This window comes from Arvicola amphibius, chromosome 6, assembly GCF_903992535.2.
Source record: "Arvicola amphibius chromosome 6, mArvAmp1.2, whole genome shotgun sequence".
Lineage (NCBI taxonomy): Eukaryota > Metazoa > Chordata > Mammalia > Rodentia > Cricetidae > Arvicola > Arvicola amphibius.
The window spans coordinates 155,106,017-155,121,042 of record NC_052052.2 but is presented as its reverse complement, the minus strand read 5'-3'; the positions used below and the strand labels follow the sequence as shown (position 1 = coordinate 155,121,042).

Genomic DNA, 15,026 nt, shown 5'->3' with positions numbered 1-15,026 from the left:
CACAGTTAAATCATCTTTCACGCAAAATTCCAGGGCTTCTGAAGTCATAGCAATCCTGCCAGACTCTGCTCTAACAGCAAGAGACCACGTCTCAAGATCTAGAAATATGTGTCTATCTCCATGCCTTTTCTAGGCGAGTCACTGGAATCCACTTTCAAGGGATTATCAGAAGAATTGATTTCTGATCTTTGTGATTGCCAGGTAGCAAGTAATTAAATCTGATAAACCTCAATCGTGAAGTACAGGATGACATTGCTTAGAAGGACTGAAGGGACCATTTCTACTCCAGAGATTCAGGAAGTACTTGTTTACTTAGCTGAAATTCCCCAGGCCAATCAATGTGTTGTTTCTTCCTAGAGCCTTAGCCCAATTCAAGAATAAAGAGACGGACTTTTCCATGCAGCCCTTTGTTCTTGAACACATCCAGCTCATAACTGACACGGTCTATATTTAGCTTGGTGGCTTTTTGTGATCATATTTGGGAAACAAGTATGGATTCCAAGAAACACAAATAGAGTGGTTGCAAAATACCTTGACAGCACTGGTAGATATTAAATAAAGGAGGGATCTAAGAACCACCCTCCTTGGCACCGTGTACAGTATAACCAGCGCTCAGTGTCTGTGGTAAGTAGTACCTAACCAATGGCTGAGGCCCCCTGAGCACTATGAGAAAACCATGGTTGTATTCAGTCTGAAAATTGTATTTTTTCCCTTGGCTGGAGAGTGAGAAAATAAACTCGACAAGTGGCAGCAGAGATGGAAATTCAGCTTTTCACGAGACTCACAAACACAGCGATATATTATGCTGGTGGAGACAGAACCTGAGTCTAGACAAAATGCAAAAATCTTGTGTTCAGTAAATGTGTATAATTAGGAAAATATGAATATCAGATAATCATTGGTATTGTGGGCACGCCTGCGTCTAAAATCTTATTGTTGTTATCTTTAGTTGAAAGTTGGAGCCCACTCCCCTAGGTTTCAAATTTCACCTCTCCAATCCTTAAAAGGTGCATTGGTGTCTCTGTAATGAAGACCCAGAACATCCAACCTCTCCCTTGAAGTTATTTTTTTTTTCTACCGAGTGACATGCCAGGCTTGTAATTGGTAAGAGCAGGTTTTATTATACAAATAAGCAGACACTGTCTGGGGACAAAATTGAAAGGACTCTGATGGTTTTATTAATTTATTTGATTTACTTCTGGTTTCTCTTACCCAATCTTATTTATGTCAAAGTAAGTTGAACCAGAATTCATTATGTAGTGAAATGTAATTTGAACACTTTTTATTGGCACACAGTGATTCAATCATTTCTCTCCATAAGCCGTATTATCTCCCCTTACATTATTCTACACAGATCAAATCACCGGAGAGGAAATTTCCAAAGAAGCTGGAGAATTTGTGGGGAGGGAGGAAAGACGATGCCCGTAACCTTTCATAGTGTGAGGCAGAAGCCCCACGACAACCCACGCTCTGACCACCGGCTAGCGCGTCTCGCTGGCACATTTCCCTGCAGGAAACCAACTGTGTGCGTGAGCTTGACTTTTCTGTGTCTTTTCAACGTGACTGCATTAAATCATCTCGATTTAGAAATAGGTGGTGCGGTGAGCCTTGTGTGACCAGGTGAACATCTGTGCCTTTGGTCCAGGACGTGTGTGCAGCACACTGCCTTCTTCCCTCAGAGACTAGTTTAGAAGTCACTGCACTTTAGAAACTTTATCAGGCGTTGGTGGGACAAAATAAACATGAATGTTCCATCCCGTCTCTTGCTTTTGGCCCCTTTGCTCAAATCGATTGCATTGTTAGTGCATTGAGGGCCCTGGCTCGTAAATAGATCGAGGAACCAAGTCCTTTTCCGTGGCGATTCTTTAGAAGCAAGAGTCATTGAAAGACTGCAGTGGTGCCCTGAGTGACTATGGCCTCCTAAGAAGCAGGACATACGTATTATGCCCTCCTGAGCATCACTCCAGGGCGCTAAGCATCGCCCGTGAGATAATTTTGTCTGTGGAAACCTGGAGAAGACCGCAGACCAAGCGGACGGTAAAGCATCTGCAAAGGGGACGCCCAGTGAAAACACATCTGTGAACAGAGGTGCAACCGTCCCAGGGAGCCAGCCTTCTGCCTGTCTCACCCGCTGTCATGGGCTTCCACCTTCAACAGTGTGTGTGGCCTGGGAAAGATAACCCCGAATGCTAAAAAGCACCCGAGTCATTGGGGGATTACTACAGTATAGGTTCTCTGGCCACATTTCTTGCCAATCAAAATTAATAAGCATTGGTTCAAATGCAAGGACTTGATTCTTGGAAAGAATCTCCAGGTATGCATTCTCCCCCCCCCCCCGCCCCCCGCTGCCATGGGGTAAATTTATTGTTTTTTTTTTTTTTTTTAAGAAATAAGCTGGGTGAAACCTCAAGCCAAAAGGCACAACAATGCTGTTTTTATGGTTGTTATCATGTGTCTCTCCATCCCAGTAATGTCCCAAGACACTGGCCTCTACCATTTGGGGTCATTTCCCACCATAAGCTCATATTCTCCAACTCTGTTTAGAGTGAAATGATCTTCTATGGTAGGAAGAGAAACTGATGGTTTAAATCATAAGGAAGCCAAGTTTTCAGAGAGGTTACCTATCCCTCAGGTTTACCAAGTTTCTCAATGAACCCTGCCTCAAATCCATGTTGTGTGATGTGGGAATCATGAATGAAGCCTGCTTCAAAGGGAAGGGGTGTGTGCTGGTATAGAGCTGCTTTATGAATGGATTCTATAGTCTCTATGACAAGGTTCAAATGTTGGGTCTTTAGCCTATTGGCTGCATACCTTTGGCAGCTTGTCTGAATTCTCTGCGACTTACTTTCTTCTTTGCAGTTAAAGCAACAATACCCAATAAGTAGAGCCACAGTACAAATCAAATAAGAAAAAGTGTATGAAGTGCAATGTGGAAACGCTAGCATATTTTGTATATGTGGTATACGTATGTGCACACTCTTTGTATATGTGCACATGGGTATATGCTCCTGTGGAGGCCAGAGGTCAACACTGGCTGTCTTTCTCGACCACTCTCCACCTTTCATGAGGGCAAGATTCCTCACTGAACCTATAGCTGCTCAGTTTGGCTGGACTGCCTGGCCAGCAAGTCTCCCCCTCCCCAGCTCTGGTATTGCAGGTGCATGCTGCAGCAATGTCCTGCTGTTTATGTGGGTGCTGGGGATCCAAACGCAGGTCCTTGTGTTTGAGTGGCAAGAATTTTACTGACTGAACCATCTCATCATCTCCTAGATGCTAGGATGTGTAAACTATACAATAAATATTAGTTAGTATTGTGCTGCTGACAAAGTTAAACGTCAGCTGACATTTACAACCACGTGATGTTGTGTTAGTCGGCACAGATCTTGAAGGTATGAACCTGATTCATTCACAATGTTATTTGCTCCTGGAAAGCGGCCATCTGACAAACACTGGGAGCTTTGACTCTTATTTGGAAACTTCTGAGCTTCTTCCTGCTAGCAGGGCCCCCCACAAGCTCACATAGCCGTCTTCTATAACCTGGCATCAAGTCCTCTCAGTGGCCAATGCTTAGAGATCACTGTGCATATGGTCTCTTCTATTTTTTTAATTTTCCCCAAATTATATAGTTATTCTTCACATCCTCATTCTCTTAGGTTTCCTTCTAGATTCCTCTGTGGCCCCATCCCAGCTACTGTCCAGATGAATGTTACACTTGGAACGTCAATGTGAAGCCTCTGGGAAAAGGTTCTCTCATAAGCGAAACACACTTGAAACCCAGTTCACAGAATTAGACAGGAGAACTGTCAAAGTGCCAATGGTTCGGGAGGTGTAATAGAAAGAATGGGGGAAAATAACTTTAAACTCAGCTGTGAACAGGCGAGGCCACAGCAGCAGTTAATGTACAATTCCAGAGGGAAGGTGGTCTATCCTCGGCTGCTGCTGGAATCATAGGCTTCCCTTTGCCTAAGGCTCGGGGAGGTAGAGATGTCCCCTAACACTGTAGCAAGATGGACAGCTAGACGGATCACCTGCAACTCAGCTTAGTTGCCTACCAGGTGGTCTCCTGGGACGGGAAGTTGTCCAAGTCCTTGTCTGTTCATTGAACAGCCCATGATTACCAACTTACAAAACCATCAATAAGTGTTCATTTCAACGTACAGTTTCAATTTTGCCAGTAAGCGCTGCCACTGAATTAAGGGTAAGACGCCAGTTCCTGACTAGACTTTCATCATCCAGCAGATGTGTGACTCCACACGCTGCGCCTCATCTGAACTCCATCACAGCCCTGCCCGATCCCCGTCCGCTGTGTCCCTCTATTCTGTTATTAAAGGGCCCACAGAGTCATTCGAGTCAGAGATGTGTTTGCTCCATCGCTCACTGGAAAGTTTCCACACTGGCGAATGTATCTAGACACATCCAAACACACAGCACAGCCCCCACCCGCGGGTAAGGGGAGAGCTCAGAAAGTCTCTCTTTGGAGTCTTTCAGCCCTTTTCCTCTGAAGCTTTATTTTAATTAGTCTCCACCGTGGCTCTCCCTCTGCACCTCCACAACCCCGGGGGCAGTGTGAACTCTGTAGCTTTGGGCTGTGGATGTTCAGAGGTCCAGGGGGCTGGGGTTCTACATAAACAATACTTATACTGTGCTTGCCTCCGTGGACTTTGAGCTGGAATGGAGTAATTCTGATTCCATGCTGGCATTTTCTAAGTTATCAATATGAGTAAGCGACCACGCTCTGGGTCAAAACACGATTGTTCATTCTGGTCAGTCTGAACACCAGAATCTCGCCTTCATCTCCCAAGCCCAGAAACTACCCACTAGATGGTAATTTTGGAGAACACATATTATTCTAACTATCCAAATACAAATGCAAAGCAAGAGTCCGGTGCAAGGGTGACGTATGAGCAGATGTCACAGTGGAGGTGCTCAGACTATTAACCCCTGGATGTACCCTGTCTTTATGGAGTCCCTCATCACACTCAGGATATAATGTCACTTGTCAATGCCGACTCGTGTTTTTAAAGAGACTCCACAAAGACCAACCAAATAGTGTGTGCCTTTCAATGATGAGGTGGTTGGGGATGTGAGAGACTGGGGAACAGAGGGTCTGCCCAAGACCATCTCATCTGCCTTCCCAGACACTCAGAAGCTGCTCTGTCCACAGAGCGTGGACAAGAAGACACAGCTCAGTGACTCTCTTCCCTTGGCCCCGCTGGAGAGGCTGGTCTGAACAGGTACTGTGGGGATTTGGCCATGGTAGCATTGCCTAGAGAAACCCCATAACCCAGTACAGCTCAGTGTGCTCCTGCGAACACATAATTCTTTTATAGCAAAAAGCAAAACTAAGGACTTGCTCTTTGCGCTACTTTAAGTCCTGGTAAAGGCTCTACTGAGGTGGTTCTCATGGTGTGGGTTGCGACCCCTCTGGGGGTGGAACAACCGTTTCACAGGGGTTGCATAAGACCATAGGGAAGCACAGATATTTATATCACAATTCATAACAGTAGCAAAATTACAGTTATGAAGTAGCAACAAAAATAATTTTATGGTTGGGGGGGGGGTCACCACAACATGAGGAATTGTATTAAAGGGTCCCAGCATTAGGAAGGTTGAGAACCACTGCTCTAGTGGGGAGGACTATGACAACCCTTTCACAACAGGGTCCTGAGGCCCACCTACTAACCGGGCCCTTTTCTTCAGCGTCAAGTTGATTAGCTGCTAAGAAGCCGCCCTTGGCCTTTGCGTTTGGAGGAGAGTGTCTTCCAGTATCTCTACAAGCTCACATGGAAGGTGCAACGTCAATGCTGCAGAGTTAGAAACTTCTATGATTTGATTTTCCACAGGACGGACAGGCAAAGCCAGAAAGAGCTGACTCCCGGAGTTCCAGGATGGAAACTCTCCTGTGTCATCCGAGGGACGCCGTTTGAGACCATTTTCTCCCCAATCTTTCTGAGCACCCATTTCCTCATCTACCGTACGGATTAAAAGATACAGCCTGAGGCACTGAGTGACTTTTTTTTTTAATGTGGAAATATAATTCATTGAGCCTGGGAGAGGAAAGGTGTGTATTTATTAGATACAGGTGGTTGAAAAGTAGTGAATACAGACGTTACAAAGAAGCTCACAGTCTGAAAAGGCAAGCAGGTAGAATAATCTAAAAGCCAATGCTGCACCTTTAACTCAGCTGGTGTAAGGCTGAACCTAAGTCTCCAGATGTGCAGAAGCAAGACAAGGTGTGATGGTGCTTGGAGAATTTGAATTATTGCTTTACTCGATCTCTTCCACAGGTCATGCCTTAAATTCAGTGAAAAGGTTTTCTAACCTACCTTCCCAGATTTCAGATTTGTATCCTTTGCAAAAGGTCTCTCTCTCTCTGCCCCCCTTTTCTCCCTCTCTCCCTCCCTTCCTCTCTCCGTCTCTCTCCCCCCTCTCTCTCCTTCTTTCTATCTCCCACACTGTGGACAGTTACATGCTTTTTAATGCAGCGATATAAGTATGCATTCCACAGATTTGCAGTAGACTTGCTGCAGATGCTGACTCTGGCTGAGCAAAGGGGCATCAGGGAATCCTCTCCAAGGCTGAGCAAGGGAAGTGGGGTGAGTGTGGAAGAACAATTACACCAGAGACACAGGAAGGGAGAGAAGGCTGAGGGACAATCAGCTCAGCTGCTTGTGTATACAAAACAGAACTTTTCAGAAAACGGGTTTACATAAGACCCAGGCCTCAGGCGGAAGGGAGATTCTTAACCGTCTCCAGTCATTGAAGTGAATGGTTGCTCGGTGCAGTGTTAAAAACACAAGCGAATGCGAATGTCCAGTCTGAAAACAATTGGACTTTTCCAGGCAGACAGGATCTGACCCCAATCCTCCCGCCAGTTCCCTGGATACCTTCAGTTAAGATTCTGATATTTGTAACCCAGACTTTCTCTTCTACATCTCATCTTTTAAATGTGGCCCGGAAATATTATTTCTCAAGTGCAGAAATTTCTGGCATCCTTCTAAATTCCATGCTTCAGGTGACAGCCTACCCACCTCCTAGGGCTGGTCCTAGCTACTAGAGACAACTTTTGGGGGATGACATAGTATGTTTTCAGTGATCCCAACACTGATTTACACCAGTCTATGTAACAATAATTGTTAAACGACAACACCAGACACTGAAGACCACAATCCAACTCTCTTGTCTTTATTAGTATATGTGCTCGACTCTGAATGATCAACATTACAATTCCAATGAAACAGTTCTCATTTGCATAAGCATGTCAATTCGGGAAAACATTCCATGTTCACTGATCACACACACATACATGTGGACCAGCATGAGTTTTTCAACAGAGTAAGAAAGTACATGATGTGTTTTGAGTCCACTCTGCTGCGTGAGCTAGGAGAGCTGGAAATAAAGTCAAGCCACGTCATTGCCCCAGCCATACCCCCAGCTGTACCTCATCCATGCCCTTACCCGTACCCTGTCTCACCAGAACCTGTGGAGCCCCCAGAGGACAGACCTACCTTCCCAGTTCACAGTGAGGAGGCAGGAGTACCCAGATTCAGTCCTGTGTCCATAAGGGTCTCATGGAGGAGCATTAACCCATCCTCTCCCACTCAGAACCCCCTCTCTTCAAATGTGGATACAGCGTGAGAGCAGCTTAACCAAATCTAGAAACCAACCCTGTCCCCCACACTGAAACTTTTCCTTCTGCTAAGGTGAAAGTGCTGGCCAAGACCTCCTTTCCTGTGGGACAAGAAGGATTTTGACAAAGTGAATAAAGCAGCTCACCCTGGGATCTTGGCACAAATGACAATTCCATTTTATCAACTCTTAGACCCAAAAGTCATTAAGATTCACATCGACAAAACTCAGGGTTAAAAAACGCAGGAAACAGCAGTCTATGCAAACCCAGCAAAGGGAAATCCAGGAAGTTGGGGATAATTTTCTTCCCCTTGCCACTTGTCCATTGTCTCCCTCCCCAAAGTTCAGGAGTTCAGAATGCCAAGGCTTAGCCAACTAGGCCACCAACATCTTTGTAACGTGATGTTTTCCTGTTTCGAAACCAGTACCTATCTCTGAAGGTCAACGTAGGGCTCTAAGAAATGAAAACTCACAACAAAGATTTTCTAAAAGAAACGCCCTGAACATATTTACCCCAGATAGCCCTTGGAAACAAGGAATGACCTTCTTAGTAAGGTTATAGCCATTCAGAGTTACTTCTACAGCTATCAGGTAAAGGCATTGATGGAATTGGGAACCAGGAAGAAATTAAACCAGTATCATCATGAACCTAAGACAAGGAGGGAGGATAAAAGAGCAAGACAGGCAAAGATGCCTGTGTTCGCGGAAGCAAAGTCAGGTGGAGAAACCTGAGACCCGCCAGCTCTGCTGACCAAGGTCCTTGGGTAGAAAGCAAGGCTCAGATCTGCCCTGGACACACTGCTTCTTTCCTTACAAGCAGAACAGAGACCAATCCGGAGCAAAGCATTGTGGTTGGGGTGAAAAACCAGACCGGAAAGTATAAACTGACCTGAAAATCCATCACGCGATAGGAAAACTGTCTAGCTGGCATCTCTGTAATTGCAATCTCGTCTCATAAAGATATTCCCTAATTTGAGACTCACTATTATGCTGAAGTTACAGAGTGCAGGGCTGTGTCCTGATCTTCCTGTAACAACCACTGTCCTGGGACACTGGGACTCTGTGGTGCTCAGTCCAAACACCATTGTCACCTGACCTTGGGTCCTGTTTCAATGCACAGGGACAGTCAATTTCATAGACAAGTAAATATGCTGAATAAGTGCAACAGAATAGCAAAGCTATTGACATCTACCCACAGGCAGTGACTGATAGTCCAGGACTAGGCTTCTATCACTGGGTTTCTCCTAGGGTCCTGCCCTTACTCCGCTTTTCAAAACCACCACACGGATCCAGTCTCTTGCACATCCTGAGAACCTGCTTGTTCTGAACTTATGGATTCTGACAATGTCATTATAGAAGTACCAACAGCCAAACACCTTTGTACGCCACACTACTGACCGCAGGCCTTGCTGCTGGAACCCCAACCTGAGAACAGACTCCTGAAACATCGTAAGAGGAAACCCTTAGTGATGGAAGGAACGTGGAAATCTGAGCAGCCAGCTCCATTAAACTTAGGTGAGGCTGAATGACCAGAAGGGATGCCCCAGCCTACTGGAAGTCCTTTTGCAAGTCAGGGATACTGGGGGGAAGAAAAGAAATCCTCAGGTACTGAGAATGCATCAGATGTAACCATCCTGGCCATTTAAAATTCTGTAGACTCGGCCCCCTAGAAGAGACCAGTTGGCTCCCTGGAGAGTTAGATGGAGAACAGGAGACCACAGTGCTCACCAGCCTGAGGGGAGGCACAAAAACCACTGGGGGTCAGAAATCACCTTGTGTTGACCCTAAACATGGGTTCTTGGTCTGCCTCATCAGAACAAGAGAACCTCTTGTTTCCAGAGACTTCCCAGCCCACAACACAGGGTCCAGCATCTCTTTGACACTTCAATGTGAGAGAGTCACCTTCTCTTCCCTTCACTTTGGGAGCCCTTTCAATCAGACCTGATATGTCAACCATGCCCAGCTCCCAGCTCTGCATCAACCGCTCTGTATTGCCAAGCAAACTAGAAGTAGACTAGAAAGAATACACGGGGCTGCTTCTTCCAGTCTTGCTGGTACACCCACTTAGAGAAGTACTAACAATGCCTACTAGGAACAAAGGTGGGGCACGCAAAGCTCAGGAGCCATAGGCTGCTCCCAAGACCAGCCATCCCTCTGCAGAGGCACATCAGCAATTACATCTGATGGGGTCATAGGTAACTAAAAATGTCATCTTTGTTTCTTGCATCTTTCAGGCTTTCTACTATATTTTTATTTTTAATTCAAATGATCTTACTTTAGGGCACTTAAAGGCAACTTGTGTGATTAAGACATAATCCTGTCCTACTAGGAAAAAAAACATCGGGTTTAGACCAACTAGGATGACCAAGTCACTGTGGCTTGCCTGAGCCTCTCCTGGTTTAAAATTGACTTGTCATATTGAAGGAACTGCATCAGCCTTGAGAAAGTCAGGATAGGTGTCACCCAAATAGTTAGAGTCCTTTTCACGTTCTGATGTTATCTTCTAATCATTTCATCCATGTGGGAAGACAAGCTCTTATAATCAACAAAACAGAGAGCGTTTTCCCAACGACAGATACAGCAGCAAAGAACTGGTCACTCTAAGCACAGCACTGGGCAGCTTGCTGCCTCAGCCTCTGAAGGAAGCTCCCCAAATTAAAGACTAAATCCACATGCTAAGGCTGCCTTTGTTCATGGCGATCTAATACATAAAAAATTACTAGTCTTCCCACACTTTTCTTGTCTGTGGGATACTGTAAAGTCTTTTTACCTGTATAGTAAGAAAGTTATCGCCAAAAGGCAACTAAAGAAATCAATTAAAACACCTTTGCAACCTCACTGAACACAAAGGGAGAGAGTTTGCCCCACAGGGAAAGGGATGGTACCAGGATGACACAGGTCCTGAAGCAGCCCAGCCACAGTAGAAGAACCAGTAAGGCAGAGCAGATGTATTTCACAAGGAGAAAACCTCTCAGCCTTTAGTTGTGTCCCCACTCTACCCAAGGAAGACTCAGCTGGGTAGCATATGCTTCTTAGCAACATGGGGCAGGTTACTGGTTTGTATTTGTGTTTGCTAGGCTGGTCCTGGTCCGTGATTGGCTAGCACTGCAAGAGATGTAGCTTGACTAGGCTCGTGTTGTTGACACAGATGCCCCAGCCAGGCTCTGTCTTGGTAAACCAAATGCTTCAGGACCTCCTATCTGTAGAAATACCCCAGAGCATCCCTGATGCTTCAGGACCTCCTCTCTGCAGGGATACCCCAGAGCATCCCTGATGTTTCAGGACCTCCTCTCTGCAGGGATACCCCAGAGCATCCCCGATGCTTCAGGACCTCCTCTCTGCAGGGATACCCCAGAGCATCCCCGATGACTTGGCTTTATCAGACTGACGCTTTATGTGTTCAGGGCGCCCATGTGTTTATCTTGGCAGGCTGACGACGTAGGAACAAAATCAGGGTCTCCCAACCTAGAATTCATGATCACTATTGTTTTTGTTTCCCAGCTTTCAAGTATAGGATTGGAATGTTTTCTCCAGGAGGCCTAAGTATCCTATAATGGGTGACTTTTTATTTTTTCTATAACTGTGTCACCCATTGGTGAAATGCCAAGAACAGGATTTTGCTTAGCTACGGATGTGCTTAAAAGTTGTTGGCTAAAAAATTCTTCATCAAGTAAGTTTGTGATATGGCTTACACGTTAGATGTAATTATGCAGCATGTATTCATTTCCTTTCTACTAGAGGATGCACGTTGCTTTTTTTTTGAAGCATTGTTTGAAGCTTCTTACCATCTTCTTTGGAGCCGAGAGTGGGTGTAATATCGAATTGTTGTACTTAGCAGTGGGGTCCATGGCACCAAAAGGGACAGGAGAATTGAATTGGGACCTACAGAATGCAGCAGTGTGCCATGATGGACCCAGCAGGATGAGTTGTCAACCCAGCGTGCCATAAACAAAGCAACTTCTGAGCATCCTAAAATAACTCTGCTTTCTATCCCAGCCTCGAGCTGGGCAGAACAGACTCAATTTCTGGTTAAAGTGCAGGACATAGCCTTCCAGGCTGCACTACCAGTTCCCAAAACAGCTTTTATTTGGCCAATTAAATGCTTAGAAGAAAATGTATTTTTAAAAGAAAAAAGAAATAGGCAAAAGATAGGGGTAAACTCTCAATCAGTATCTACCCGTTTGTAAATCCCAGCCCTGACCACTGAAATGGACCGCAGTCATGTGACTGTACTGAAGTCTGACATGGCCTCATGTATCTCTCGGGGCCATAGCTCTCTGATGTCATGAGCTTCTGGAACCCTGAATAGAATCCAGAGCTTTTGCTCCTGTGAACTCATAGCCGTTTTTCCAAATGTGCTGAAAACCTCTGTAGTTTTGTGAAAACTCTCGCTTGCCTTTGTTGGCAGTAGAAAGACAAAGCAGACATGGCAGTGAAGAGGAACAGGACTCAGACTCTCTGTGACATTTTCAACTACTGTTCAGACACCCACTCTCTTCAGAATGCCCAATTTCCTGCAGCGTTGCTGGTTAGTGGGCCTGTGCTTGTCTATGCAATTGTCCCATAAACACATGATCCCTGGGGAAACACACAATGATACCTGAAGAAATGTGGGACACACACACTAAAGGGAGGCAAGAAATGACCATTTTGTTGTAAATAAAGCAAACATTCAAAATAATTCATAGTCGCCCTATGCATCTTCTTCTGGGAGTGACTAGCCCTAGGAGTACACAGAGGGCGTGTTCTTCAATGCAAACATTGAAGGTATGTATTACAGACAATCTTAATTAAATTTAGGCACAAGGCATATGATTCTAGCTAAATTACAAGGCTGCTCTAGGGTGGGGGGGACATGATTTTAGGAACAATTGTAAGTCTATGGATAAAACACATCCCACACATTGTCTCAAGACATGATTTGGGAGTTTTTCTGGTTAATATGCTTTGTTTTCGTTTCTCAGCTCAGAAGGCGAGCTTCCATTGCACCCTGTCAAAGTCTTTCTCAACAGGCAAGGAGAAGATATCAGCACAGTGGCCCTTGGGCAGAGCTTGTAAATCCTACTGGTCAACCGCCCATGTTGTAAGATGCTGTGGTTTTCAGACACATCTACACAGACTAGTTGAATAAAGACCAACTCCAGACTTGATGTTGCTGAGCTCCTCAGCTCCATCTTGCCATCCTGCTCGATCGAGGAAATGGTCTATAGTCTACTGACACGGCACTTTGAGGGGTTAGGCATTAGAACACTCTGCTTTGTCCTGGGAAGGCAACTTCTTGCTTGGCTAGTTATGGAAGCTAAGGAGTGACTTCAAGATGCTGTCTGGCCAGAATTTGCAGATAACCATAGACCTCTTCTCCTCCATCAGGCTTGGGTTTAGCCTCCTTTGGTTCCTGCAGTGATGCAGGAGCCTCCAAATACCAAATTATTATCAGGCCGTCTTGGGGGAACCTCTGGGCCCTGCAATAAAGTAGACAGACTTTCTATTGGAAAGTGCTCGGGAGCAATTCAGCCCTGTTCACACCGCTCTAAAATCTCACAAACCATCTCTGGACTTGGTGAGCGAACATTACCACGCAGCTCCTGGTAGTGAATAAGTATGTCAAAGGGCCTGATGGCTCATTGCTCCTCACGGAAGCAGTCACAAGCATCCATCGTTCAAAGAACCCTAATCTAATCGTGGCATTTGTTGTGTAAAGCAAAGCTGTGTGAGTACTGAAGCCATCTCACTATGGCAAACCACTTCCAAACGGTGTCTACTGAGATGCTTACAGCAGGGGATCCTGAAGATCCAGCTCAGAGGGGCCCTAGCAGTCCATGAGCCTTGAATCATGCTGATGCCTTCTTACTTGCCCCGCTTAGCATTTGAAATCTTGAGCCTCTCAAATAAAAGAACAAATGCCTCCTTTCTCTGGGAAATTTGGTCATGCCAGGCCCATGCCCCAGTATAGTCTTTATTATTTCCCATCATTTCCCCAAGATAGCCTGTTCCTCCAATTGACTTGCCTGATTCCTGAAAATTGGATGCAAAACCTTTCTGTAACACAGCCAATCTCAGTGCTTATCACACTGGGCCGAATCGTGTGATGATGCAGTTCGGTTTGTGTGTTGAGTCTCACCGCAGTCAGAGGTCAAGCCATCGCCGCCAACAGGCCTCTGGTTCCCACCCTTGTAGAAGTACTACGTCTAATCAGCAGACACTTAACGTTCTGAGGTGTGCACTCTAGAATGTACTCTTTCAACTCTGTGAAAGGTAAGTGATGCCACTCTTGGCGACAAAAGATGTGTAGTCTGAAGTCAACACCTTTGAATATAAAATACAGCTTCTGGGACACCCAGTAGACATGGTAGTGTATGGTCCAAGCCTGTGACAGACTCAGCAGGATGGCAGTGATACACTGTCCCTTGACTTTGGTTTTAAGGGCGTGAGGGAAATGCTAAGCTGTCTTTCAAACCTTTGAATTGGTTTTTGCCATCACCTATGCATCTTTTGGGAAGAGCCCTCCCCTACTTGAGATGTTATTAATAGTTTGTTTAGGACATTGAATAAAAACCGCTTATCTGAAACTAATCTTTCAGAATTTCACAGAATTAAAGCAAGAAACATTTCTGTACGTCCAGTCTCTGTGTTTAATCATTGAAATAGTTTAACTGGGATGGTTGTAATATGTTTAGTCAAAGAAAAGATTTCATAAAGCTTATTTTTTTAAAAAAAATTGCTTAAATAAATCTGGTTAAGTTGCTTAGCACTTGGTTAAAAGTATATCCAATAAAATCAACATGTACAAGTTTGGTACCAATGAAAAGGGACTGAGAAGACTGTTACAAATTCATTGGTAACTAATACTTCAGCAATGTATTGTCACATTTGGTCAACATCTGTTTGATGTCAAAAACCCACTGCGTGTCCTGTCCTAGGTTATGATTAGCAGTTGAAGTTGCTGTTTTCCCAAGACTAAAGTCGAACCTAAACTGGACTGCAGACACACACACACACAAAGAGAGAGAGAGAGAGAGAGAGAGAGAGAGAGAGAGAGAGAGAGAGAGAGAGAGAGAGAGAGAGAGAGAGAGAGAACATGCACAGGACAACACAGACACTGAAGGTTAAAGAACATACTGGAATAAAGTATGATGTTGACATGGGGGTGAGGGTAAGGGCAGGAAGAAAAGGGTAAAATCTTCTTCATTCCCATTTCTTTGATCAAGTATCCATGGAAGATGGGTGATAATGTATGGGGGAAAGCTGGCTTTAGATTATGCAGGTAAGGCATGTCTGAGGCTACTGAGCCAAGCCTGGAAGGGTACGTGGGTGGAGGGCTCAGTGAGACATTGTAAGGTAGTACTAGCCAAAGAGACTTGGTGGTCTACGGCCCAGGCAGGAGGCCGGAAGCAGAG

At 45.1% G+C, this 15,026-nt stretch overlaps 1 protein-coding gene across 5 annotated transcripts in view; it reads right to left on the bottom strand.

Annotated features, from left to right (window-relative positions):
• Positions 1–15,026, bottom strand: part of Ntrk2 (neurotrophic receptor tyrosine kinase 2) — a 322,706-nt gene that overhangs the window by 124,744 nt on the left and 182,936 nt on the right. For 2 of the 5 annotated variants that reach the window (XM_038333527.1, XM_038333529.1), the window contains one exon: positions 13,063–13,091. The exons of the other annotated variants lie outside the window; for them this stretch is intronic. In XM_038333527.1, coding sequence (XP_038189455.1) covers positions 13,063–13,091 — 29 coding nt within the window. Of the gene's footprint in view, positions 1–13,062; positions 13,092–15,026 lie in introns of those variants that run through there. 5 annotated transcript variants of the gene reach the window in all.